The sequence below is a fragment of the Barbus barbus genome (genome assembly GCF_936440315.1).
Source record: "Barbus barbus genome assembly, chromosome: 45".
In the NCBI taxonomy this organism is placed as follows: domain Eukaryota; kingdom Metazoa; phylum Chordata; class Actinopteri; order Cypriniformes; family Cyprinidae; genus Barbus; species Barbus barbus.
Window position 1 is genome coordinate 13,725,090 of NC_136723.1, and position 25,719 is coordinate 13,750,808.

The window sequence follows — 25,719 nt, forward strand, 5'->3', positions numbered from 1 at the left end:
CACACACACACACACACACACACACACAAACACATATATATATGTCATTTATACATATTCAATATTTATACACCTCCGGGTTTATTTTATTTTAAAGGGGGGGTACAACGCTGTTTCATGCATTCAGAGTTGTTTACACTGTTAAAGAGTTGGATTCTCATGCTAAGCATGGACAAAGTTTGAAAAAACAATTTGGACATATAACAGAGTATTTCTGTGCCAAAAATCTCAATTCCAGGTTAGTACACGTTTCAGAGTTTTTTTTTCGATCGTGATTCTTGCTGACGTAATCGACGGTGGAACTCCTTATATGGGCATTTCTCCCAGAAGAACGCGCCCGTGCACGCGTCTTTAAAAAAAAAATTATTAATATTTTGCAAGTAACATTTTTAGTTTTAAACATACTTTAAGGTACAAAGATATTTGGATTTTAACAATGTGTAAGAACAAGCAACCTATTGCGAGGGGCCGTCAATGCGTTTCATTCGACTGCACTGCTGCACGCCACGGGACTCGCTCGGGAAGAATGCCTCTAAAGATGTGTGTTTTTGGTTGTGAGGGAAAGATAACCTTGTTCAGCTTCCCAAAACAACCCACTGTTACGCGAACAGCGGATACAGTTTGTTTTTCAGGGGCAGCAATGGAGTTTCTCAAGTGTTTTTTTGACTAACGTTTTATAAACAAGGCCCAGTTCAACGCTGGATTTCCACATCGTGTAATACTGAAAGATGGAGCAGTCCCAGCTATAAAAGATCCCGGTCATGATTCAGAACTGCAGACGGAAAGTGAAACGGCATCAAATGTCTGTTTTGTTGGTGATCGGCGCAAGTGCTAGTCACTCTTTAGGTCCGTCCACATGGCACACCTCCAGGAGCTCTGCTTTTCCCGGAGAGAATCATAAAGCTGTATCATTCTTTTATTAATATGATAAAACTAAACACTTTTTGGAGATATGAAGGATGCTGTACTACTCTATAGGTACTCAAGATTAACATGAGATTGGGTGAAACTGTGTGTGTTATGTCCCCTTTAAATAAAGAAACACTATTTTGACAGTCATACTTGACACAATATTGTCATATCTCCAAAAATCTCTAGATTCAGTATATTTAAAAAAAAAAAAATGAAAGGAGCAAAGCTGCAAATTTGTTCATATGCATAGATTATTACTGACTTTCCAACAAAATAAAATAAAAATAAATAAATAATTGTGGCTGGAAGAGGCACACAGCAGTTTGTTCACTGTTCTTTCCGTCTGGTTAGGTCAGATCCGTATGGTGTAGGAGTCAGAATGAGTGACATATCGAACCCAACGTTGTGACAGTCCTGTCTGAGTTGGAGAGAGCCGGAGGAAGCGGATCTGAAGGCCAGTGCAGGTTTGTTTGGGCAGTTCGAATGACATACTGACAGGGCCGACCTCCAGCAAAGAGGCGGAGCTTAGACCAGGAACATCCACCTGTGGGATCAGAATATATATCATCAGGGACAGATGATATGAATTGCGTCAAGCAAATGACCTTATAATAACATCACCTTGAACAGTGCTGACAACTGCGCTCCTCCTGGGAAACGTGGGATCTCCCAGAGCAGGGCTTTGTTCTTCGGCTGAAGTTCAGCGGTCTGGTCAGGACTACTGAGCTCCTGAGACATACTGTAAGATAGAGAGGGGGACAGGGGTTATAGTTATTCCATAAGACTAAATAACACTAATAATCATGCTGTTACATAAAATCTGACCTTGTAGAGCCTTTTGGCACAGGAACAGTGATGGAAACATTAAGAGCCGTACTGTCACAAAAATTAAAGAACAATAACTGTGATATAACTGTGTACTCATATTGACAAATCTTTTAATGTATTATGACATTTTAAACACTGTATGTACACTGACCTTTTAGAAGGAAGATCACATCTAAGCTTAAGAAAAATCAACACCCTGCAAAGGAAAATGTATTAAAGCAATAATCCACAAGAGAATGAGCATTACAGTGATTTTATCACGATCAAGAGGTGTGCTTCCATTTTGATAAAGCTACTAATATTGACTAAATAGGGCAACACACACACACACACATGCATGTATTTAAGAAAAAAAAAAATAGTTTATGTATTAAACATATAATATAAATTATATGAATATAAATATAGACATGTAAATATATTCAAAATACATACTGTTTGTGTGTGTATTTATAAATACAAAATAAATATACACAGAACACACACATTAATGCAAATATATATATATATAATATAATGCAAAAAAAATTGTGTGTGCGATTAATCATTTGACAGCATAGTAATGTATAATAATTATGGGATAGTATAATAGCTATGGGGAAGTCGTGGCCTAATGGTTAGAGAGTCGGCCTCGTAATCCAAAGGTTACGGGTTCGAGTCTCGGGCCGGCAGGGATTGTAGGTGGGGGGAGTGAATGTCCAGCGCTCTCTCCACCCTCAATACCACGACTGAGGTGCCCTTGAGCAAGGCGCCGAACCCACTAAATGGCTGCCCACTGCTCTGGGTGTGTGTTCACGGTGTGTGTGTGTTCACTGCTGTGTGTGTGCACGTTGGATGGGTTAAATGCAGAGCACAAATTCCGAGTATGGGTCACCATACTTGGCAGTATGTCACTTCACTTCAATTAATCATTTAACCATTCATATACTCATTTTATTGATTCATTCAATATATAGTGTACAAATGTATACATTATATTTAAAAATGACAAAATAACGCATAAATAAGTTTACAGACCTGTTTACATAATCCTTCTCTACAGAGGGGAATAACTGAAATGGTGGTGCACATGGCAGCTCATCACACAGCTGATACTGCATCACTGTTTGCTGAAGAAAAAACAACAACATCAATTATCCATGCAGAAATTATTCTAAAGTTCATTTCTGTGCGTGTGGCAGCAATTTACCTCTCCCTGGCTTGGACAAACTTTCAATATTCTGAAAGTATCAAATTCATCCAGTTTCACAGCCTGGTGGAATCTGCATTCATCTACACGCACAGCTGAACTATAGCCTGAAGAATAGAAGGAAACAGACTTAATCACAGCTGTAATTAAAGATATACATTCTCTAGAGAGATATGTGTATTGATAAGCGTTGCATACTCAACCTTTCAGCTGGGACTTTCCAATACTGAGCTCTTCATTCAGTCCAATCCGCATCTCTACAGGATGAACAAAAGAAAAATGCAGTCATAAAAGGGAAGATCGTTTCACTGTCTGCATTAACATGGGCTGCAAGATGTAGCCAACTCACCTGAACAGGTCGGGAGAAAACATTTTATTCTTATCTCTCCCTGAATATCTGCTTTCATTAAAACTCCCTTAAAAGAAGAATATCATGTAAAAGATGTAAGCAATTAGCAGTTTTATTTCAAAACATGGTTCTTTGAGTCGTACTCACCTTGGAGCCAATAACCACAGACAGCCTTTCTATCACATCCACAAAGATCTCATTCTTTCCACCCTGCAGCCAGAGAGAGGACAATTCATAATAATTTCAGAGATCATCAAAGATAACTTATAAAACTGAAGAATCTAAGACAACCCACCTGCTCTCCTCGACTGGACATTATAGGACGACTGGCTGCAACACTAGGGGCCACTTTACTCTGCTGTGTCTCAGCTCCAAACTACAAAATATGAAAATTAAAATGTTTATACTTATCATTAAGATTCATTTGGGTGATTCTCAACCAGGGGGCCAGGACTCACTAGGGGGCCTCAGCACACTTCCAAAGGGGGCTGCAAAATGGCTCACAATTATTTCAAACAAGACAAAACAAGATTTACAATTGTTGTAAGCTACAACAACAATTTCAGTTGATTTGACCTGAAATTATAGTTCTTATTTTAATTCGTTAACAACTATTATTTTTTTTAAGAACGAGATTTCTCCTGATCTCGGACAACCTAGACATACATGACAGAGTTTAAGTGTGATTTCTAGACCAGGAAAAGTTGTGGAAATTAATAGATTTATATACATTATACACAAAATTATACACTTATATACATTTTCTCAATCTTTAAAATATTTTAACGGATGGGAACTGCTATTTCTCTGTAAAGATAATTTGAAAATCTGAATTCGAATCAAACTGATAAACAAAAGTCAAAGTGTAAATCATAAATATTAATAATTATATAATTATTATAATTAACATATAATTGTTTTATTCATTATTTATTATATTGCCACTTCTAGTGTATAAATAAAAGCAATTACACAGAAAGTTTGAAAATCACCAGCTTTGTCATTAGAGCAGAAATCTCTAAATTTTCAGATTTTGAAATATTCACATAACTTTGACAGTGGTGTACCTTGGAGTCAAAATGTTTGAGAAGCAAATCAACTATTATAATGCAGACCACAGCTGTCTATTTGTTAAACAAAAACGCTAATATATTTAGAAACATTTTTTAATAGGCAGGAAAAAAGATTACTTACCAAACCAACATTACTTAGATCAAAAAGACTGAAGGGTTTGGATGAAACGGCTTCTGTCTGGATGAAGTTTTTCAGGATGTCAGTTGAGGTCGTCTGTATGTAGCCAAAGTCCTGGTGATCAGAAACATAGAGGTAGAATATATAGAGTTGTGTGCTTTTAAGAATGATTAGTTTGGTGTGACAATAAAAATGAATAGAAAGAACATTTACCACCATCTCATCCAGCAGCTCATAAATTAGAGCGAAATTCATCCGCACTGATTTCTCTGATAAACTGCCGCAGTAGTCCTTTGTAAGAGCTGCTAATCTGTGAGAAATAAAACTGCTGCTTATTATCATGACATCTACACAGATAATAAAGTGCTGTAGAAGTATTATTAAAATAAAACATGACATTACTGATAAAAATAAGATTTGTTAACCTGTTGAGGAACTCAATTATAGTGAAAGGGGATGGGTTTGTTTTGGTGGACGCCACCCAATAAAGCCCACCCTGCCTTACGTGGATGAAATGAAGATCTTTGTGTGACTGCAACAAGATCAACAAATGTAAACAGTCAAAATAACGCACTGGAAAATTATTAAACAACTATTGCTGCCTTCACGTGCTATCGGCATTGTTTCCTAATCGGAAATCAACAATTTAATGAATGAATGTTTATATGATTGTCAACCAATGGGATGCTACATTTTATTCTTTCCGACATTAAAGCACTTGAATACAAGCTCATAATCACGGCTTCATAAGTGAGAAATAGGACATTTCCGATAGCACGTGAAGGCAGCATAAGCCATACACCCCAAAATCCTGCATTTACCATAACAACCGGAGGTTGATCTCCACTAAGAGCTGTGAGCATCTCATAGAAGACATTGATGGAGTCTTTACTCTCCTCTCCTCGGACTGACGCAGAATTAAGAAAAACTAATGAGAATAAAGTATACAGAGTTATGTCATATGACTCCAAAACGCACTAAAGGCAGGGCTTCGTTGTTATGTTATATTTGTACCAATCAGACATACATAAATAACATCTCACTAACAGATTTGTAAGGATACAGTCTTTATATATGAGATGATCTCCCTTTGATGACAAGATGAATATTTGACTGATCATTTTGTTCAGCACACACGATTCTTTTTCATATTATTAAAAATCAGTCTGCTTCCTTATCCGCCGTCATTTGTATTCAGCGTTTCATGATTTCTGCTGTCCCGATTGTAAACAGCCGGTTTGTTCTTCATGAGCACTCAAGCATTAAGCGTATCGTTTACTGCCATCTACTGAGCTGGATGTGAACTGTCTCTTGGCAACGACACCAAGTAAAGCAACTCGCAAAACATTATGCACACTATATCACAAAAAAAGGGTGATTTAACGTGCGAATCATATTTATATGAATGTATTTATATTGATTTATTCACGGAGAAGTCTAGCTGGAGGATGTCAAATAGGTGGATGAGGTAAAAAAACATCAAACGCAATACTGCTAAGTAGCCTACTTGTTTTGTGTCTTCAGATAAAATGTTTAGAACTGAAATCTGAAAAATCTGGTTACCTTTAACAAACATTGATCATATCTGAATGACTGCACTGAAGGGTGAATGGTTATTTTAACGGTAAAAGACTTTAAACGTCAGTCCTGGAGAGCCGCAGCCCTGCAGTTTTGCTTCAACCCTAATTAAACACACCCGAACAAGCTTGTCAGAGTCTGAAGGGTTACTAGGTTTTTATTAGGGTTGCAGCTGAACTCTGCAGGGCTGTGGTTCTCCTTGGTATAGCGGTTAATTCGTTGAAAAACTAATAGATCTAATGCAGTGGTCTCAAACTCGATTCCTGGAGGGCCACAGCTCTGCAGAGTTCAGCTCCAACTAGCCCCAAATCACACCTGCTTGGAAGTTTCTATTGATCCTGAAGACCTTGCTTAGCTGAATCAGGTGTGTTTGATTATTGTTGGAGCTCAACTGAGCAGAGCTGTGGCCTTCCAGGAATCGAGTTTGAGACCAATGATCTATGAGACACTGTTAAATGTACATGAGAGAAAAAGTAAAATAGAGCAAGTCATCTTATAACTTTCAGAATCCTGTTAAAATAACTATGTTCCTTCTTAGTTTTGTCTTAACAGTTAAACTAGGGTTTTATGTTATAGCCTATTTTATGTTGCATAATTAGGCTACTGCTTAGTGCATTATATTAGCATCTTGTACGTGACACCGTGCATGTTTGTGACAATTTATGGTTCTTATGGTATAGGTTTTCTTGATCATGTTGTTAAAGTGGTCATCAGAAATGTAGAAAACAGATTTTAGTATTTTGGTATACCTGGGCTGTATTTTATTATTGTAAGTGTAGTTTTTTTGTTGTTACCTATTACTGTAAAGGTCTGGCAACCATAGGGGAGGGTGTGTGTGTGTGTGTGTGTGTGTGTGTTCACAGTGTAGAGTGTAGTTATGACAGGATCATTTTTCATTATTTATCATGAAGATGAGAGTGTACAGAGGCTGGATGGGACCTGTGCAATAACACCTTAATGTTGAGTCCTTCTGTTATTTGATCATTATCACCAGAAACCCTCTGTTTTTCTGCATATCTCAGATTCCAGCTCTTCTCGATCACACCTGTTTAACAAACCTCTCACTAGTTTTCTCCGCCTTAAAGTGTTCTGATCCTTCTGCCTTCCTGCCACCACATGTGCAACTTAATAAAAAATGCAACAAAAAAGCAAAAATATCATTGTCCCATATAGCCCCCTTCCTTAATTAACATACTAAACGCTTTTGTTTTGAATCTTTAAATCAAAACAAAAGTTCAGAAGATTTGATTTAAGAGGTATTTTGTGCTCTCGAGTCCAAAATTAGAGCTCCAGCTGTTTCTGTGAGAGTAAAGGTTTAATTTTACGCGGCGTCTCTAAACACAGGGGTGCTTATGTTATCATCACCTGAACAAACATCTGAGCCATTTTTCAAACCAGACAGCGGAGATGTTGAAATTATGTAGCGCTGAAGCAATGACTTCTCCACCCTGTACCAAAAACATGCCTGAGGGCATGTTTACAACATCATATACATAATAGATCCTTTAATGGTGTGATTTATGCCATAAGATAAATCAAATGAAATGTAGTCGTATCTGTTCTGACTAGTTTTTGTAAAGTCTATTTAGGTCACTGAGACTGTAAAAGAAAACTGCTAGTCATTAGGGAACATATTCATAATGCATAAGTGCATACATCTTACAAGTTTTTGACCTCTAGTTTCAGATAAGCTTTTTATTATTATTTGGCCCACAAAGTAGGTGACATGTTATTTTAAGTCATTTTAAAATGTCTGTAAAAAATAAATGTAGGTACAAGAAGGAGGGGTAGCTTCTTGATCTTCACAACCAATGAAAAGTAAGGATGCAATTGCTGGTATTTAGTCCAGTATTTAAATGCTTTGCCATTTGAAATTCTCCTATCTGAAGAGACACCAAAGATGAGACAGAAGGTGAGTGAGTTTATTCAGTTCTTAAAGTTAATATATCTATACATTTTGTAAAACAAAATACTTGAAATAATATATAGGATCTTATTTAGATATATAAACATATATAATATGTGTTTTCAGGTGACGTCTGTGCTGTGCCTTTATGTTGCTCTGCACTGCTTGGCAATTCTGCCGGGTATGATTATTTACAAAATTTTTCTTTAAGAAATCAATATTCTGCTAAACATTTCTTAACTGTTTTTAATATTTCCGCAGTGTTGCAGGCAACATCCTTAGCAAAAGTCTCCAAAGACAAAGGTAAGACTGAAATATCTCAAAAGTATGACAACATTTAATGCCTTCACTTTTGCCAGTGCAAAACCATTCACGTATTGTAGACTATTTCATCAAAAATGTAATTTTACTCATACATTAGTACTAATTTCTCTTGCATCTAATCCAGCTGTCAGCATTGACTCTGAACATGCCCATGATTTTCTGGCGCATGCACGTCCAAGAAGAACAGCTGACCCCAACTGGTATCGCAGTAATCCAGACTTTCAGTCCTACTATCGTTATTACAACAGTATTGGGCACACTGAAGGGGTAAGAAGAACAACATTTGTTTTTTTCTATTATATTATTAAAACAACTTTTTTTCCACTAGTAAATAGCACCAATATAGCAGTTCTTGAATGAATGATGACTATTATTAAATAAATTGATCTAATCAATAAATGCCAAAATGTTGTTTTAAGTTGTTTTTAAGTTATTGAAGGGATAGTTCACACAAAAGTTCTGTCATCATTTACTCATCCTCATGTTGTTCCAAACAAGTAAGAATTTGATTAAAAGCAGGGTAGGTGATTTGGTTCAAAAACATTTTTTATTGAGCTGGATGAAAGTCTCTTCACAGCCCAACAGCAATCACTTAAGTGGTCTAATGTATTTATATGCACATAAAATGTCTGTCCAATCATAGCCCTCGATCCAAGGGCTACTATAGGCTATCCTACCTGTCTGTCAATGTATGCATTTGCATACTACCGTGCACCCACATGGTACGTCATCTGCGTGTTCTACTACGCTGTTGCAGACCGAGTGAGAATCGAAGGTGTTATAGTAGTATAGTATTCTGCGCTTTGTCATGTAAAGTTTTCTCATCGGTGAATGAGACACGAGGTAATCTGACATCATTGCATTTAACCCTCCACCATTGCCGTCTCTCATCGTGTCGCTGGTTAAGATGGCCACACTAGACAATTTTCAAATCTTAAACGATTTTAAAACCATAGGAGACCACAGACACAAAGACAGTTCAACTGATTTTTAGCCTTACAATCCTCTGAATGCACACACTAGACGATTCGACCAGACCACGAGACCACAAACTTGATGATTGTAGGAACGATTTTACAGTGACACGTGAGATCAAACGTGACTTGAGAAGAAAAACAAATAGTGGACAATCAGCGTTGTCAGCTGGCTCTCCTGGCGTGCGTTCTTTCACAGTGAAAAACTAAATATAAAAAAAGAATATGGGTGATGTACTCTGCTTTCGTGGCATGTATTTGTCTGCCAAGTTTCAGCTATAGAAGCACACAACATCCGTTAAGTGACGCTTGCTCGCTCGCTCTCATTGGCTATCATGGGTGTCACGTCAGAGGCAGCCCGATCAAGAGTTTCGGGGATGCTCCATCTCGATCGGGAGCAGATAAATAATCGTAATGACACCACACAATAGAGGATTTTTTGGACAAAAAATCGTTTGCGACAAGCCTTGTATCGGGCAACACCCCCTGATCATTCGGGGATGCAAATAGGGGTTAAGATCAGCGTTAAAATCGTCTAGTGTGCGGCCAGCCTTAGCCTCTGGTCTGCCGGAGCACATTCATGTGTTTTGGAGGGGGTGTGGCTTTGGAGAGTGATTTGCAGGGAGGGTGGGATCTTATGCTGTCAAAGCTAGCTTGCTATTGCTTACCACTTTGAAATCGCCTACCTTTAATCTTCTAAACACAAATTAAGATATTTTTAACAACATCTGAGATATTTTTTATTCCTTCATTGAAAGTCCAGGTAATCAAAATGCAAAAGATCCAAAAGATCCTTAAAATGAATCCATATCAATTGGTCTAAACCAATTAAGTACTGATTAAATCCAGAATTAAATCTGTTCATTATATGAAGCGGTGTCATCGCTTCACACCACTTGGATTGAACCGCTCAATTCATATGAATAAGTTTTATGATGCCTTTATGACCTTGTTGAATCTTTTGAGTTTTTTAAATATTAAGCAAACTCCTATTGGTTTGGAGCAACATGGGGGTGAGTAAATTATGACAGAATTTTAATTTTTGGGTGAACTGTCCCTTTAAGTTATTTCCTCAGCAAGCAATATACAGCAGAAATAAAAATAGAAGTGTTGTTCACTAAGGGCCCATCCACACAAAGCCAGAGCTTTCCCTATCCGATGTTTTTTTTTTTGTTTTTTTCTCGTCTGAAGAAATATCTGTGTACACACGAAAGGGTGTCGTTTTCAGATTTATCCACTCTGGGACCCGGTTTAAAAAGTAGCGGTTTCCAAAATTCAGGATCCGTGTGGGCGAAATACTGATATGATACAAAATTTTTACAAATTTTTACATCTATACGTGCTTCCATGTGGACAGGGCCTAAAATGCACAAAGAAGCTGTATTTTCTCTGGTTCAACTATCTCTGTCTCTCTTCCAGCTCTATGAGATAGACAGAATTCGAATGCTTTACCAGCAGATGCGACATCTGGAGCTCACGTTTGGCCCTGAAGCATCCAAATACCAGAACACCCTTGGCCTCCAACTAAAGTCGACGCCTCCACCCACAACCCAGCCTCCACCCCCTACTTTACCACCTGTCTCCAAGATGGATGTTATATACCTGTGTAATTCAAAAGACCCCCGATGCAAGCCAAATATTGTGTACCTGCCCACTGGTGGTGTACCTGTACTTTGCGATCCACGTTACCACCCAAACTGCAAACTCAGCCCTGTCCAGAAGTCGCTCTCTCCACCTGTAACTGCCTCAGAGCCAGTGACGTCTGCCCCTTCTCCACCACAAAAATCCACGCCTCCACCACCCCCTCCTCCATTGATTATCAAAGGAATGGAGTATGACTGTGATCCTTACTGGGACCCTGACTGCCTAATCGACAGTCCTCCCAGGCCAGTTAAGATGATTGAACCACCACCAGCGCTGCCGGCTGAGAAGGTGAAAAAGGAAACGGGGAACAAAGGAATCCTAAATGTTCCAGTTCCAACGTACGACCCATATGACTTCAATCAAGATTTATATGATCCTTTCCGCCATGCAGCTCCAGCTCCCTGATTTCAAATTAAGTCAGTGAAAAAAAGCATCTTAATAATTTACTCCTACTTACACGTTTTCTTATCAAAATTATGTATAATTTATAAGATAAAGTACACATTACATATTAAATATATTAAACCATGGCCTTATTTATAATATGTAGCTAGATTTGTATTCTTTAAACAAAACAAGTCTTGAGGCCAAAATAAAGTATATGGTCACATAAAAAATGTTTTGGTTTGTTTATCTGATTCATGTGTATTTGATCCCAGACGAAAGTATGTGGGCACATTAACACCATCAGGTCATAGAAAGAAAACGGTGATTGAAAGGTAAATAGTTTCGCCCGTTAACTCACATTCAGTCGTTTAGGAGTCTGGACTAGAACACTGTATCCATGTATGCAGCATGTTTTTGCTGGCCGCATAGGGTAGCGTGGCCGAGCGGTCTAAGGCGCTGGATTTAGGCTCCAGTCTCTCTGGAGGCGTGGGTTCGAATCCCACCGCTGCCAAAAATGTTTTCAAATTATTTTAAATTAATAAACTATCACGTCACTAAAACATTCCTATAAATTTCCGGATATATCAAAGAGCAAAGAACTTCAACTTTGCCATTATATTTAGATACGTCTTCAGAAATATAGCTTCCAGTTTGTAACTTGCAACTGGTCATCTTTTTAACAACAAAAAAAAACATTACAGAGCTCTTCATCTAGTTTCTTATCAGTCATAAACAAGAAACACGATTTGAACATTTCAAAAGGCACCGCTGGGATTCGAACCCAGGATCTCCTGTTTACTAGACAGGCGCTTTAACCAACTAAGCCACGGCGCCGGCGAGCACTTCTTTAAAAGGTTATTTTTTTGAATACACATAACGATTACTTGTTTCATCAACGACAAACGCAACTAAGTTATCAGAAGAACCTGAGTAGTTTTTTTTTCTGTACATTTCGAAATAAGGTGCATTAAAAGTCAATAAATCCTTGATTAATACGAATATTTTAATTAAAAACGTCTCCCCGCCTATTTAATCTTTTAAATAACAGCAGAGTGCGCGACTTTTTGGATATGGTAAGATTAAAATTATTTTACTGAACAAAGTAGGCCTACCACATTTCAGCTCTCAATTTGTTAGGATGGTTATAAATGTTATTTTATCCTTGCTTCTAGGAAATCCTCAATCTATATGCTTCCTAACAGTTTCACGTGGCCGTAAACATTTAATTTTAACGTGGCTTAAAGCACTATGCATCATTAAAATTTCACTTTCAATCATAACTGACAAAACTGGCAACTTTGTGTTTACATGTTTTAATCATAATTTGAGTTCACCTTACGAAACTAACACGGAGTTCCCGCGCAACAATATAATAACTTTTGTTATATAACTAATTGTTCAGATAGGATTCGCGAAGGGGTTGCAGTCCCTAAACGAATACGGATAATAATCACGCACTCATAGAATCCAATCATCATATACTGAAACCTTATTTCTAAGGTAACAGGTTAGATATCATCCAACTGAAGTATTATGAAAATAGTCTCGGAAAGCTTTTGTGAACCGCACAAGTATTTTCAATCATGGTTGTGATTCTAACTCGTTCAAAAGAATTCAAAGTACACATGTAGTCATACATTTAATGACTAGTACAAGAGAAGCGTTTTAACGTTTTTTAAAAGGTAAACTATAGAATTTAAATTCTGTTTCTTTTAGACCTCATAGCATGCTGGCATTTCCTGCGATCCCATTGGTGGATTTGGAAACCGATGGTCTTTTCGCTATTTATTCGTGTAACCGTAAAAATAACACATATATTAGTTCCCATTTCAGGGTTTCTTCAATTATATTTCATAAAACACCTAAAATACGCGTTTATTTGTTTAGAAAACCGCTAATATGAGTCAGGGGGAGGGGCTAAGTGTTCGCCCACAGACGGAAGTGAATTTCTCTTATTCGCAAAAAGTGTAAATAACACATATTTACATCTGTTTGCTGTTAATAATTCACGTTCAGTTCCATTTAGACTAATATTAAATTACTGTTCTAGAAATGGTAATTCAAAATCTCCAATCAGAATTGATCAGTAAACTAAAGTGAATGACGTTCACAGCTCTGTTCTATTTACAAACATATTTTTGAGGTTTAAACTTCTTGAATTCGTGGTTTTGGCAGCGATATCTGATAGAAACCATATGAATACTACATGCATATAGCGACATCTAGTGGTTTAAGTAATCATGCCTTAAACTCTGAAAAATGTATAATATTCTGTTTCTGTTTAAAAAAGAACGAGTTTAGCACTTTGATAATAAATGTCATGATCATAAAATATGTGATTAATAAAACTTCAGTAGTTTAATAAATAATGAAATAATAAAACGTGTTTTATAGATGATGTATAAATCTAAATATGGCCTGAATATAAACCTAAATGACAAGCATTTTAAGAACTAGAGCCGCTGTGCTACACATGGTTTATATATTCGTAGGGAGTATAAGTACTCTTAACGGTAGCGTGGCCGAGCGGTCTAAGGCGCTGGATTAAGGCTCCAGTCTCTTCGGGGGCGTGGGTTCGAATCCCACCGCTGCCAAATACTTTTTCTCTTTATACAATTACCTTTTGATGCCATATGTTACAAAGTATACCGCGTAAGGTAATATGAGTAGACACACAATATTTACTGATTCTAGTGCTAAGGTATTATTAAATAGTTTTGTCGGCACATGTGGTATCAGGATGCATTACAATAACATTGCTCCAGAAATCATTTCCCATTAGGATAACTAACAAGTGAGCATACGCAGCCTGGGAAGCCTATTCATCCTTTCATAGACCGCCATTTTGTTTGTTTCAGCAATCCTTACTTATAAATAAATTAACCACAAGGCATGTTGTGCAAATACAATCCATGAACCCCATCCCACGTCCTCTTACATATACTGTTGAAAGTGTTCCACACGGATAGCCTTAAATGTGCCCTGTCCCGTCTTGTCATACTGTCAACAAGCAATGCATCCTCCATCTCCTGTCTCTCGTGGTCACTGACTCCAACCTGCAGCTTCCCGGATGACGAGTGACGTCAACGAGCCATTTTTGTTCGCCTAATCCGAGCATCTATTTGTTATGTGTACATAGTGACAGAAGAGAGTAGCGGTAGAGCGCCCTTATTATAAAGGGAATAATAGCGAGGCGCGGCACACCGCTGGAAAGAAATAAATACAAACCTTTAAGTAATACCGCTTTACTGGAATAACCTGGAGAGTGCATTATTTATCCCGGAGACGGGGAGAGACGGCTGAAGCAGCGCGTTCATCCACACACTTCTTGTAGACGCACACAAAACCCGGTTCAAAATGTGAGTATGATTTAATTTCAATTCATTTTCTAGTTTTGAATGACGTTTTAGAACCTTTTCTGCTTGATTATTATGACGCTGCTGCCACTTGTTAATAGAACGTGTTTTATAAATAATATGTAACGTTACGCACAAAATAATCATAATCCATATTACCGTAGGTTCATATTTAATTGTACAATAAATACTGCGTATTTCACGAGACCCACTGAATTCTGACGAGAGCAGTTGCTAGATAATAGTCTATAAATAGGCTCCTAATGGCCAATGTTTTTCCATTTCAGTTGCTACCGCTTACATACTAAATTTGCATCTATACAGTAAATTGCTGTCAAGGAACTAGTGTATTTATCATATAGACGTCTTTGGCTTTATTCTCGTGTTTGGAATGAGCAACAGCGGCAGATTCACGCCTAGACACCGGATTGGACTGGTTTGGCTGGAATTGGTCGCGCGCTTTTAGAATGAAAATAATTTATGACATTATGTAGGCTATTGCAATTAATATAGTTGTCCACCCAAATCCCAGTCCCTATGATAATTGTGATGTCAATTCAAAAACCCACTGGGATTTGTCTCAAATAGCCCAAGGCCCACTGTATTTCAAACCTGGCCTGATATCAATTTTAACGAATTCCATTTACATAAAGCTAATGAAAAATATACCTCGCATAGTATAAAAAAACAAATCCCTTACGCAGGCTGTAAACTAGAGGCGTGATATTCCTCGCGAGTCGTGGGGGTTGGTAAAGACCGTCATATGCTCACGTTCAGGCAAAGGGGGCGATGCAATTTATGACATTTTCGAATTATATGATTCTCTAACCCATTCAAGATGTTTCTATGGAACCAGGCCTTTATATTCATTGATATTTGGTTAGACTGAAGCCAAATGGCTGGCACAAAGGGCGCAGGTGTTCCTCTGCAGGAAAGATGGCCGTGTATTCTAGTATTTCCTAGACACGCTCGTTTAACTGGTTTAAATAATCGAGGCTTCAATAATATGTCCATATTACCTCCCCTATTGTATGCTTCTGTTAAAGCATCGCTAGGCCTGGAGTGTGATATTTTGACATGACCATTCTGTTGTTTTAAGGTTCTAGCTTACATAAAAACAGTTTTGTATCAATTAGTAATGTAAACAACTGGTGCAGTTATTTAATAAAATGTATGTTGATTGTGACGCAACAATGACAGAGACTTACACAAGCTTAGTGTGGGGGTGGGGATGTTGTCCCTGTCATTCACATGACCCTGCCTTTACCAGTCCAGAAACAATTTATTTAACCTCATATTAGTGTAAAATGTTTTTTTCATTTATTCATGTGGAATTTGTCAGTTGGCATTGGAAAAATAGCCTTGCATAACCAGGCCATAAGAGCACAGGACAAATGTTTGGTTTGTTATTTCATCAAATTCATTTTGTTTTAAAGGAGAAATTTAGCATCAGTGCAGACTACTAAGATATTGGCTACATTCAAATTTTGTCTTCGGATAATTTAGTATCGAATCCTGTGTTCACAGACTGTTTCCTCTTAAAGCCTGTTTCTGCTTCTTTCTTATGCTTTGATGATAGATAGATAGATAGATAGATAGATAGATAGATAGATAGATAGATAGATAGATAGATAGATAGATAGATAGATAGATAGATTTCACAACAAAACATTTCACACAAATAGCCTACATTTAATTTTACAACACTATTACATTAAATAGTTTAATTTATTAAAGTCAAATTGTAGACAAAAAATTGTTTCAATGTATTTTAGATGTGAAAATAAAAATTTGAGTTGCAAGAATGTTACTATTATGTTCTGACTAGAAGAACTATTAAAATGGTACACATCACTCAAAATAAAGTGCAAATCAATATTTTCATGTCAGTGAAGGTGAGAGGAGCCAAGACTTAATGTCTAAATATAGACAATTGTAAATGAGATGGAGCTGAAGTAATTGAGAATGAAAAGGCTGGTAAATAAGAATAAAATATGGTAAGCTTTACGCCTAGCTCATTTACTCCATTTAAATATATATATATAAAAAAATCCCAGTTGGAAAAAGTCTTTCCTTTCTTACTAAACAGGGATTATGTCCAGGGATCCTTCAGAGGTGACCTTTATACAGAGTTTCATCTTCCTCTGCTGGCTGAGATTGGCATAAGCAAGGAGAATTTTTCAGAAATCCCTGTTTACTTATCATTTCTGTCAGTTCAATTAAAATATATTTAATTTTGTTTCACAACAGTCTTTACAAAAGACAAAACAGCAAGCGAGCGAGGGAACAGCTACATTATATTTAACTAAATAATGACATGATGATTATGACAAATCAAATTGGTTTTTATTCTAACTAATTTAGTAGTGAATTTGTATTGTAATCACAATTTGAAAACAAGAACTATTCTAATAAGAAATGCAAGCAAACATTCCTCATATTTCTCGTATATAGATTCTGTAAGTTCTGGACTAATAATACACCCCAGTGATACTGAAGTTTTGACAAATGCCTGTATGTTGGTTTGCAGGTCTGCCCCAGCCCCTGCCGGTGCCCCCGCCCCAGAAGGTGGTAACCAGCCCCCTAACCTCACCAGCAACCGTCGCTTACAACAGACACAGGCTCAGGTGGATGAGGTGAGTGAACCACATCTCTTTGTCTTCTTTCATCTATAAGTGCCTTTTCACACGTTTATGACACAGTTTACTAAGAGTCACCTTCATCGTTTCTCAGGTGGTGGACATTATGCGTGTGAACGTAGACAAGGTTCTGGAGAGGGACCAGAAGCTGTCAGAACTGGATGATCGGGCTGATGCCCTGCAGGCTGGAGCCTCACAATTCGAGACCAGTGCTGCAAAGCTCAAGAATAAATACTGGTGGAAGAATGCCAAGGTAAACAACACAAAAAGTGCCTCCAGTAAGGCTGAAAAAGGGCAATGGATTTTCATAGCAACACATCTAAATCAAGCAAATAGCTAACAGTAAATCTCAAATCAGTATACCGCTTTGAAATGAAAGTCCTGTGTCATTCTAACATCTTTAGCTGTCAGTATAAGTACATGGTGTTATTTTTATTCACTGCTTAAAATTGTATATTTTAAAATAATATAAAAAAAATACCTCAAAACAAAAAGTAGTTTATAATGACACATTTTTGGAAGAAATGTTTGAATGTTGGGACTTAACTCATTCTCTAACTCATTCTCCTTCTTTTTGCCTCTTTTCTTTAGATGATGATTATCCTGGGGGTGATATGCGTGATTGTCCTCATTATAATCATTGGTAAGCAAAGGAATATTCTGGGAATATTCTGTTCTCAAATGCAGAAATGATTAGTTTGTAAAATGAAATGAATTTTTATATGGGTAATTTGCTGCTGGCAAGATAAATCTTGGCTATGCAGTAGAAAGGCATTTATATATATAAATATTGTGGTGGGAGGAGCAAACGACAGACAGTGGTTGTGGTGACAGGCCTCAGAGAGGCTTTTATTAAACAAAATAATAAAATAAAGTGTCCAAAGGGGGTTAAAGTGTCCAAAAATAAACAGGGGGGTCTGGTGTCCTCGTCGTGCTGTGGGGTTCGTGAAGGAAGGCAGTGTTCTGAAAGGAAGGGTCCAGGTAAGGGGCGGAGTACGGCAGGTCGCACGCGCTCCCCTCTCGGGACCGGGGCGCGAGTGGCGGCGGCTTCTTTTAGCGGCTTCGTCCTTCTTCGGCCCGCAACGCTTCCGGGGGAATAATACGGCCCGGCATCCTGGCCCGTCAGCCGTCTCAGGGGTGTGGAACTCGATCCATTCTCGACGCGCCCTTCCTGGACCCACGAGGACACCAGCGTGCATGCACGGGGACGAGACCGGTCTCCTGAGGAGAGGCGCGCTCGGCATTTAAACAGCGGCGGTGATGAGGCTCTATTCAGATCAGGTGCGCCTCATCACACGCCGCCAGCCCTAGCTGTTTCAGCGCCCCTCCTCTCTCACACACCCACTCCCGTCGGGAGCCTGGTGAAGGGCGGCGAATACGGGACAGGGTGGTGATGACAATAAGGGGGGAGGCAGCCGACTCGTCACCCCCCTCCCCCCCTTCCCCAAGCAGCATCCCCGTCCTCAGGCCGGCGCTCACACAGGAGTGCTACCTTCCTCAACCAGGCTCCAGCGGTCGGAGTGGGCGTTGCAGGAATTCCTCTCCGGGCAACTCTCCCTCTCGCACCGCACCAGAACCGGGACAGAGAAACCAGGTATCAGTCGACAGCCTCAACCAACCACAGGGTAAATGACAAAAAGAAGGAACGTCATTTACCCCTTTGGTGGCTGGGAGGCTGTCTCCGTCGTTCCTCCGTCCCAGTGCGGGTTTCCACGAACTTTCTTGCGAGCGAGAGGGGATGATGTCGTCAGGTGTTACCCAACTGCGCTGTCTAGGCTCCGCCTGCCCGCATTCTCCACCACTGTGGCGGGTGGAGCAAACGACAGACACAGTGTGTGTGGCGACAGGCCTCGGAGAGGCTTTTATTAAACAAAATAATCAAATAAAGTGTCCAAAGGGGGTTAAAGTGTCCAAAAATAAACAGGGGGGTCTGGTGTCCTCGTCGTGCTGCGGGGTTTGTGAAGGAAGGCAGTGTTCTGGAAGGAAGGGTCCAGGTAAGGGGCGGAGTCCGGCAGTCGCACGCGCTCCCCTCTCGGGACTGGGGCGTGAGGGGCGGTGGCTTCTTCTAGCGGCTTCGTCCTTCTTCGGCCCGCGGTGCTTCCGTGGGATAGTACGGCCCGTCAGCCGTCTCGCGGGTGTGGAACTCGGTCCATTCTCGACGCTCCCTTCCTGGACCCACGAGGACACCAGCGTGCATGCACGGGGAAGAGACCGGTCTCTCGAGGAGAGGCGCGCTCGGTATTTAAACAGCGGCGGTGATGAGGCTCTATTCAGATCAGGTGCGCCTTATCACACACCGCCAGCCCTAGCTGTTTCAGCGTCCCTCCTCTCTCACACACCCACTCCCGTCGGGAGCCTGGTGAAGGGTGGCGAATACGGGACGGGGTGGTGATGATAATAAGGGGGGAGGCAGCCAACTCGTCACAATATATATAAAATCAGTGCTACATGACTAACAAAAACATAGAAAGAGGGCTGTGTGCTAAAAAGGTAGGGAGCTTCAACACCCATGATTCACTAAACTCAATCTGACTGTCTGTAGGTGGGGCTATAAAAATGTATAAATACAATCTGTAATTTTAACAAAAGCCCTAGAGCTGTCAAAAGATTTAGCATTTTGCGCCATCCAGCGGACTTTAGCTGACAAGTAAACCGGGAGATCTGAGTACAGTTAACATGAAGAAATAGTACACATTGTAAAAATACAAAGCTGGTTGAAAATCGGCAAACTTTAAGCACTCTTTACAGTAAACTTGGTATTTGTGTTTGATTTCACAAACAGGTACAAAATTTTAGCGAAAACTGCATGTTGAACGCAGAATATTCCTTTAAAATTAAAACCGCCTTTCCACTATCTCCGATATTCTCATACAATCGTCACATTTTGCTCCCTAGTGGCAGTCACATGGAATGTTAAAAGATCTGCTGTTATACTGATCTTATTCACCATTGTAAAATGAATGAATAATGAGTGTGAATATATCCACACAATACAAATTATAGCCAATATGTTTGAAAAAAAAGTCTAATCAATGTAAATGAACAATTATAAGTTAATTTCTGACTTAATTATTCATAACTGCCCATTTTACAGGTTTTAGTGGAAGCTATTGGTAAATTTCACTCACATCTTCACTAATCTAATGTTGTGGCATATAGTCTAGCTGCAAAACAGCAAATATTTTAGTGCTTCCAAAGCTCAAACTACATCAGAAAATTCGGCATACACATTTGATCAAACTCCACACCTCTCCCATACTATTCTCCATTAGAAATGAATGACTTCCAGCCTGTCCTTTGTCTTGGATAGTGAAAAGGTGGCTAAAGTAGAAAATACTTTGAGTGACTCCTTATAAGATTATATTTCATATTACGTACTGTTTCTCGAATGTTGACAATAAACCTGATCTGCTTCTCTTCACAGTGTACTTCAGCACCTAAAGTACGACGTTCCTACCCCACTCTGAGCTCATGAACGCCCAATTCCAAGCCACAGACAAATTCCTCCCAAAAAGATGAGAAAAACGACTTCTCACAACAATCGATTTATTTGCCCTAAAAGAGTCTAAATCCACCCCTTCCTGAGCCCCCTTGCCCCCTGCCTCCACTGCCTCACAGCTGGGCCCCTGTCACTCCTCGTTCGTCCTGTCCGTGAGTGTGTGGCCATGTCTCCTCTGTAAATACCTCCGGCTTTTCTGAAATACTGTTCATACTCCAAACTCCTGATTACTTGTGACAACCGATAAAAAAAGAAAATCACAACCCTTAGAATATGATAAGATTATACGGTATATATTCCAAATGTTCTTTGTAGAGTTTTATTCTGATATAATGGTTTTTGTAGTTTGTGTGTGAGTGTGCATTTGTATATTTTTTTAAGTTTTGTAAGACTTATTTTGCTTCAGGTTTAAACTACTGCCTCTTAATCTGGGTGTTTGTATCTTGCACGCTCTATTTCACTCTTTCTTGCTCACTGAATTTTGGTGTATTTTTGCACAAGCGATAGACTCCCTTAACTGAGGTACTAAATCAATATCCCCAATTTGTTCTTTGTCACATGCACTCTAACTCAGACCTACACATTGCCCCCTCAACCCCCTTTCTCACCAACAATTCTTACTCTCTTAGTGAACTGCCACAGTTCTGACTGTAGATGTTTATCTTAATTTAATGCTTTTACCCCTGGTTTCACAGACAAGGCTTAAACTATTCCCAGACTAAAATGTATGTTTGAGCTGTCTCAATTGAAAATATCTTGCTCTGACATATCTTAAAATATGTCAGTGTCATTGTTCTGTGTCAAAATGCACACCTTAATTTTTTTTTCTAAGGCACTTTTGTAAAAGTTGCTTAAATATCTTAATTTAACTAAGGCCTAGTCCTGGCTTAAGCTAAGCCCCGTTTGTGAAACTGGTCCTTAGTGTCTTATCTCTTAAACATTCCTTAATAGCAGTGTAGAATTATGCTGTCTATCAAATAAAGTAAGTGTATTTATCTTAAAGAATTCCAAAATAGGTCTTAAACAACCTCAAGTACTTGAAGCACAGTCAAACTACCCAGCAGGCACAAGACGTCAAAATAACGTCAGGTTAACGTCGGAAATGACGTCAGACAGATTGCATTTTGGTTAAGAATGAAAATTGGGTTGACGTCAGTATTCGAAGCCAATTTGACGTTGACTTAACGTTACGCAACCTAAAAACAACAAATATCAATGCCAGCTGACGTCGGTATTGGACATCAAATTAGCATTGATATTAGACATTCAACTGACTGAATTTTTGTGTCGCTCAACATCGCAACCGAAATTTAACTAAATATCAACGTAATTTTGACGTTGTGTGCCTGCTGGGTTGGTTTTGACAGGGATGGTGAAGTAATTAATCGCACAAGGGTCAATTGCACTCTAAGTGAAAAGATATGAAAGTGTTAGTGCTATTTGAACTGCAAATCAGGACCAAAATTCCCTGATTCATTCTGCTGGTAAAGATTTTGAAGCCCAGAGAGATTCAAGGCCGAAAAGTGGAAATAGTATCATGCACAAAAAGCTTGTTTTTGATGGCGCTTTTAAACTGGTTAGACTGCAGGTATTCGTATTCCTCATCCTTTCCTATCAAAATGCATGCTACGGATGCGAAAACGCAGAAAATCGAACCTGATCCGAATTTTTTTATGACGGACAAAAGTTTCGGAGGCAGTGTGTAAACGTTATTGACATAACATGAGGTCGTATTTATTTTTTAATGTGCGAAAATTTTGGACTCTGTGTGCAATGACCTTAATACTTCAACGTGAGATAGGTTCGACAGCTGTGGTTCTCTCTCTTAAATCTAGAGACTGCCTTTAATTTAGTCTTTCTTTTAATTTTAGATATAGATTCTATTATATTTTCATGTACGAAGCAGGCATGAAAGGGAGGATGTTGGTTCAGGACTTGATGCTGCTGCCATGTGCACAGCGAGCACCTTTGTGTCCCTTGCTATTATCCACCTCTCTGTGTGCCTGTTTGTTGAGTTCAGCTGTAGTTTACACACTGCCAAGCACCTGAGGGGATGTTTTTTTCTTGTCTTTTGTTTTTTTCCACTGTGCTCTTCCTGGTTTGCTCTTGTGCGTATATACGCCTCCATCAGCATCACCCTTCAGTCTCATCCGCCCAATCTGTCGACAAAAAGTGAGCCAGGCGTGAAGTGTGTGTCTGCATGTGAACACCCCCCTCCTCCTCTTCACGTTTCCAACTTAGCACCATTAGCGTGTTTTCTTTCACACATGATTCAGTTTCTAGCCGCCCGTCGTAGTGTGTGTGTGTTTTTGTGTGTGTGTGGAGTATTTCAGCTTCATCCTGACAGATTAGGCTGCTTAGACCGCTGCAGGTAAAGAAAGGCTGTTCCCGTGGCAACCTGCTTGCATAAACAGGGGGGAGGGCATAGATTAGCTGATTGATTGTGACAGGGGGCGGGGCTAGAGAAATTATTCCACCGGTGTGTTTTTACATTCCATATTAAGAAAAGCTTACTGTTTGAACTGCAATTTTTTGAACTCTTAATAATTTTAATTTCATTAATTTTTTCTTCTTTAAAAGGAGATAGCCTTAGTTCATTTCATTTTTTCCATCCCCGCATGCTCGTTCACTCCTTTGTCCCACTCACTTTGAGCTATTTTAATGAAAAATGACCAAAGATCATATTATATCTTGCTTATACTGCCAACTGCCATCAAAAACAGGTTAAGGGACAACATTTCCCTTGATCTCTGGTTTTTAAAAGCTCTCATCCAGGAAAAGGAAACAAGAAATCGCCTATCTCTCTTCAGGTCTATGTTTATTTTACTTGAATATTTAGTGGAGGTGATTGCTAACAGCATAAGGAATTTGAAACCACAATCTGATGAACGCATCCCCAGGCCTGATATCTGAACAATAATAGCACAACTTCTCCTTTAGGTCTGTATCTGTAATGCTGAATATTAAACATGGAACTATTTCTTTGTAGCTGTTTAAAGAAGAAAAAAGGCAAACAAATCTGTATTGTTTCGTGTTGTAGTGTGGGCTTCATCTGGGGGAAGGGGGGCCTTTTTTTTAGATTTTACATTTAAGGCATAAACAATCTGAAATTAGAATAAGATGTAAAATAGATCAACTATTTATTATATTAGGCAAATATAAGAATTTTCTCCCAGGGGTTGTCAACATTTTTAAAGGGGTGTATAACTAACTAATAAACAACATGCATTGGGGTAGGACTCAAACATGATAAGTTAATCAAAGCATTTAAGATGCTTCACAAACGGAAAGGATTCTAATAGGGGACTACTACAAATAATGTATGTGGTTTTCTGTCTTTCTTTGTGTGAGTGTATGAAGACATTTTATTTTGTCTTGGCAATTACTGTATGCTTTGTTCAAAACTGCGTGGGTCGAGAGGGACGGTGGGAGTAGTTTTGTCACGCCAGCCTGTTAAAGATGCTGCGTCTTCTTTATTGGGAGGGAACCAATGAAGACACAGAACTTTACTGGCTCAAAGCCACAGTGATTTGGCCATTGCTCACGTCATACAGTTGTTTAGTGTTCAGTTGTTTACTTTATTTTAAGCAGAAATTAGTTAAGACTTCACAGTGGTGCTCTGTGGCACAGCTTCATTGTGCTTAGTTAGGAGAGGGTGATTTAAAAAAAATAATAATTTAAGTTTAAATATAAGAACAGTGACCTAAGATATCAAAGTAATATTGGAAAATAAACCCTGCCTTATTAAAGGTTAGCATGTCAAAAGTTTTTTTCACAAAGCTTGTACAGACTGGTATATCAACTTCAATTGGTTGCTATTCATTCGTGATGTTTTGAATGAAAAGTTAAGGTATTTTACAACAGTTTGATTCGTTGTTGAAGGTTTTTGGGGCTGAATAAAGAGTATAAACAAGTAGAATTTAAGGAGCTGATACCATAGAGCTTCATGGAGGTCTATAAATGCATCCAACCGAGAGCCAAGTTGCTGTATTAATAATAATTTGTGTTTCATTTGTGTATTTATTTGATTTATGGAGGTTCGTTTGGGGAGGAAAGGTTGAAGATCAGCATTACCCCTGTTTGCTTGGCCTTTTTGGAGGGACTAGGCTGGATGATCATGGGTAATGCGGTCTTCACAGTTTTATTTTATGTTGTTATTTTATTATTATTTTTTTATTTTATTTGTGTCATAAGTTATAGTGGACTACATATTAAACAGAACGAAGTACATTGTAACAGGGAAACTTTTTGGCAACCAGACATACATGAAATCAATTGTAGAGTAAATCTGTCAATGTCTATTATATGGATGAACATCTTGGGAAAATATATATATATATATAAATATACATATATATATTGCAAAAAAAAAAAAAAAAAAGACAGTTATGATGACCTGTGTTTATTGTTCCGAGTTAGAAATTAAAATGTGTGTGTGTTTGAAAACAATGACAACATAAAAAAATAAATATATAATAAAAATGGGTCTGTGTGGATTTTTAAAAAAAAAAAATAACTATTTGATATAAAATATCAGTTTATTTCCTAATTTTTTGTTTAAAGATTCTGTATTTAAGAACATATAAGCTGTCTGTTTTAGTAATTTCTTATAAAACAAGGTCAGCTCCAGCATTTGGAGAGGATTTTTACACAGAATGGATCCTAAGGTAAAATGTTTATCCTTTTTCAGTAAGTAAATATTTTAATTATTTTAACTATTAACTCTAAAAAAAAAGTTACCAGTGAGTATCATGGTACCTGTAATACCATGGTTACCTAAGCGTTCTATGGTAGAAGTACATAAATATGTATTCAGAACAGAATTACTGTATGTAATTCTGTATAAAAAAAGCATATACTTTTACAACACTCCAATAAAAAATAAGTTAAGGTTGAGCATTAACTTAGGACACAGTATGTCCAGTAATTTTGTAGCTATGCCT

At 38.5% G+C, this 25,719-nt stretch overlaps 3 protein-coding genes across 5 annotated transcripts; 2 read left to right on the plus strand and 1 right to left on the minus strand.

The window, feature by feature from the left end:
• Positions 1–35: 35 nt before the first annotated feature.
• ap4m1 (adaptor related protein complex 4 subunit mu 1) lies at positions 36–5,733 on the minus strand. 2 transcript variants are annotated; one of them, XM_079408483.1, is made up of 15 exons: positions 5,533–5,733; positions 5,291–5,376; positions 4,895–5,001; positions 4,683–4,779; positions 4,473–4,583; positions 3,574–3,654; positions 3,426–3,488; positions 3,279–3,345; positions 3,133–3,186; positions 2,930–3,036; positions 2,758–2,849; positions 1,892–1,936; positions 1,738–1,788; positions 1,534–1,651; positions 36–1,456 (listed from the first exon to the last, which is right to left on the minus strand). In XM_079408483.1, exons 1-15 carry the CDS (start codon positions 5,588–5,590, stop codon positions 1,265–1,267), a joined length of 1,329 nt encoding a protein of 442 aa, XP_079264609.1. In that variant the 5' UTR covers positions 5,591–5,733; the 3' UTR covers positions 36–1,264. The 2 variants fall into 2 exon arrangements, with proteins under 2 accessions (XP_079264609.1, XP_079264610.1); XM_079408484.1 differs by lacking the exon at positions 1,738–1,788 and having other exon boundaries at positions 1,886–1,936; positions 5,533–5,730.
• Positions 5,734–5,759: 26 nt separating this feature from the next.
• and3 (actinodin3) lies at positions 5,760–11,506 on the plus strand. 2 transcript variants are annotated; one of them, XM_079407668.1, is made up of 6 exons: positions 5,760–5,937; positions 7,820–7,959; positions 8,080–8,134; positions 8,215–8,256; positions 8,402–8,544; positions 10,671–11,506. In XM_079407668.1, the coding sequence occupies exons 2-6, from the start codon at positions 7,948–7,950 to the stop codon at positions 11,298–11,300; spliced, it is 882 nt and encodes a 293-aa protein (XP_079263794.1). In that variant the 5' UTR covers positions 5,760–5,937; positions 7,820–7,947; the 3' UTR covers positions 11,301–11,506. The 2 variants fall into 2 exon arrangements, with proteins under 2 accessions (XP_079263794.1, XP_079263795.1); XM_079407669.1 differs by having other exon boundaries at positions 5,760–5,796.
• Positions 11,507–14,343: 2,837 nt separating this feature from the next.
• LOC306863766 (vesicle-associated membrane protein 2-like) lies at positions 14,344–23,771 on the plus strand. The gene is made up of 5 exons (XM_079407316.1): positions 14,344–14,641; positions 17,169–17,274; positions 17,372–17,530; positions 17,869–17,920; positions 20,702–23,771. Coding segments are annotated over exons 1-5 (336 nt in total). The 5' UTR covers positions 14,344–14,639; the 3' UTR covers positions 20,719–23,771.
• Positions 23,772–25,719: the final 1,948 nt, after the last annotated feature.

Bases quoted from the DNA above. Each gene is read 5' to 3' on its own strand.
- ap4m1 (XM_079408483.1), bottom strand. From the start codon at position 5,590: ATGATCAGTCAAATATTCATCTTGTCATCAAAGGGAGATCATCTCATA. The intron at 3,655-4,472 runs GTAAGTAATCTT...CATATTTTGTAG, and splicing joins ATCTAAGTAATGTTGGTTTG to TTTGGAGCTGAGACACAGCA. The intron at 1,789-1,891 runs GTCAGTGTACAT...TTTTTGTGACAG, and splicing joins TGTGATCTTCCTTCTAAAAG to TACGGCTCTTAATGTTTCCA.
- and3 (XM_079407668.1), top strand. The intron at 8,257-8,401 runs GTAAGACTGAAA...CATCTAATCCAG, and splicing joins AAAAGTCTCCAAAGACAAAG to CTGTCAGCATTGACTCTGAA. The intron at 8,545-10,670 runs GTAAGAAGAACA...TCTCTCTTCCAG, and splicing joins GTATTGGGCACACTGAAGGG to CTCTATGAGATAGACAGAAT.
- LOC306863766 (XM_079407316.1), top strand. The intron at 17,275-17,371 runs GTGAGTGAACCA...ATCGTTTCTCAG, and splicing joins CACAGGCTCAGGTGGATGAG to GTGGTGGACATTATGCGTGT. The intron at 17,531-17,868 runs GTAAACAACACA...TCTTTTCTTTAG, and splicing joins ACTGGTGGAAGAATGCCAAG to ATGATGATTATCCTGGGGGT.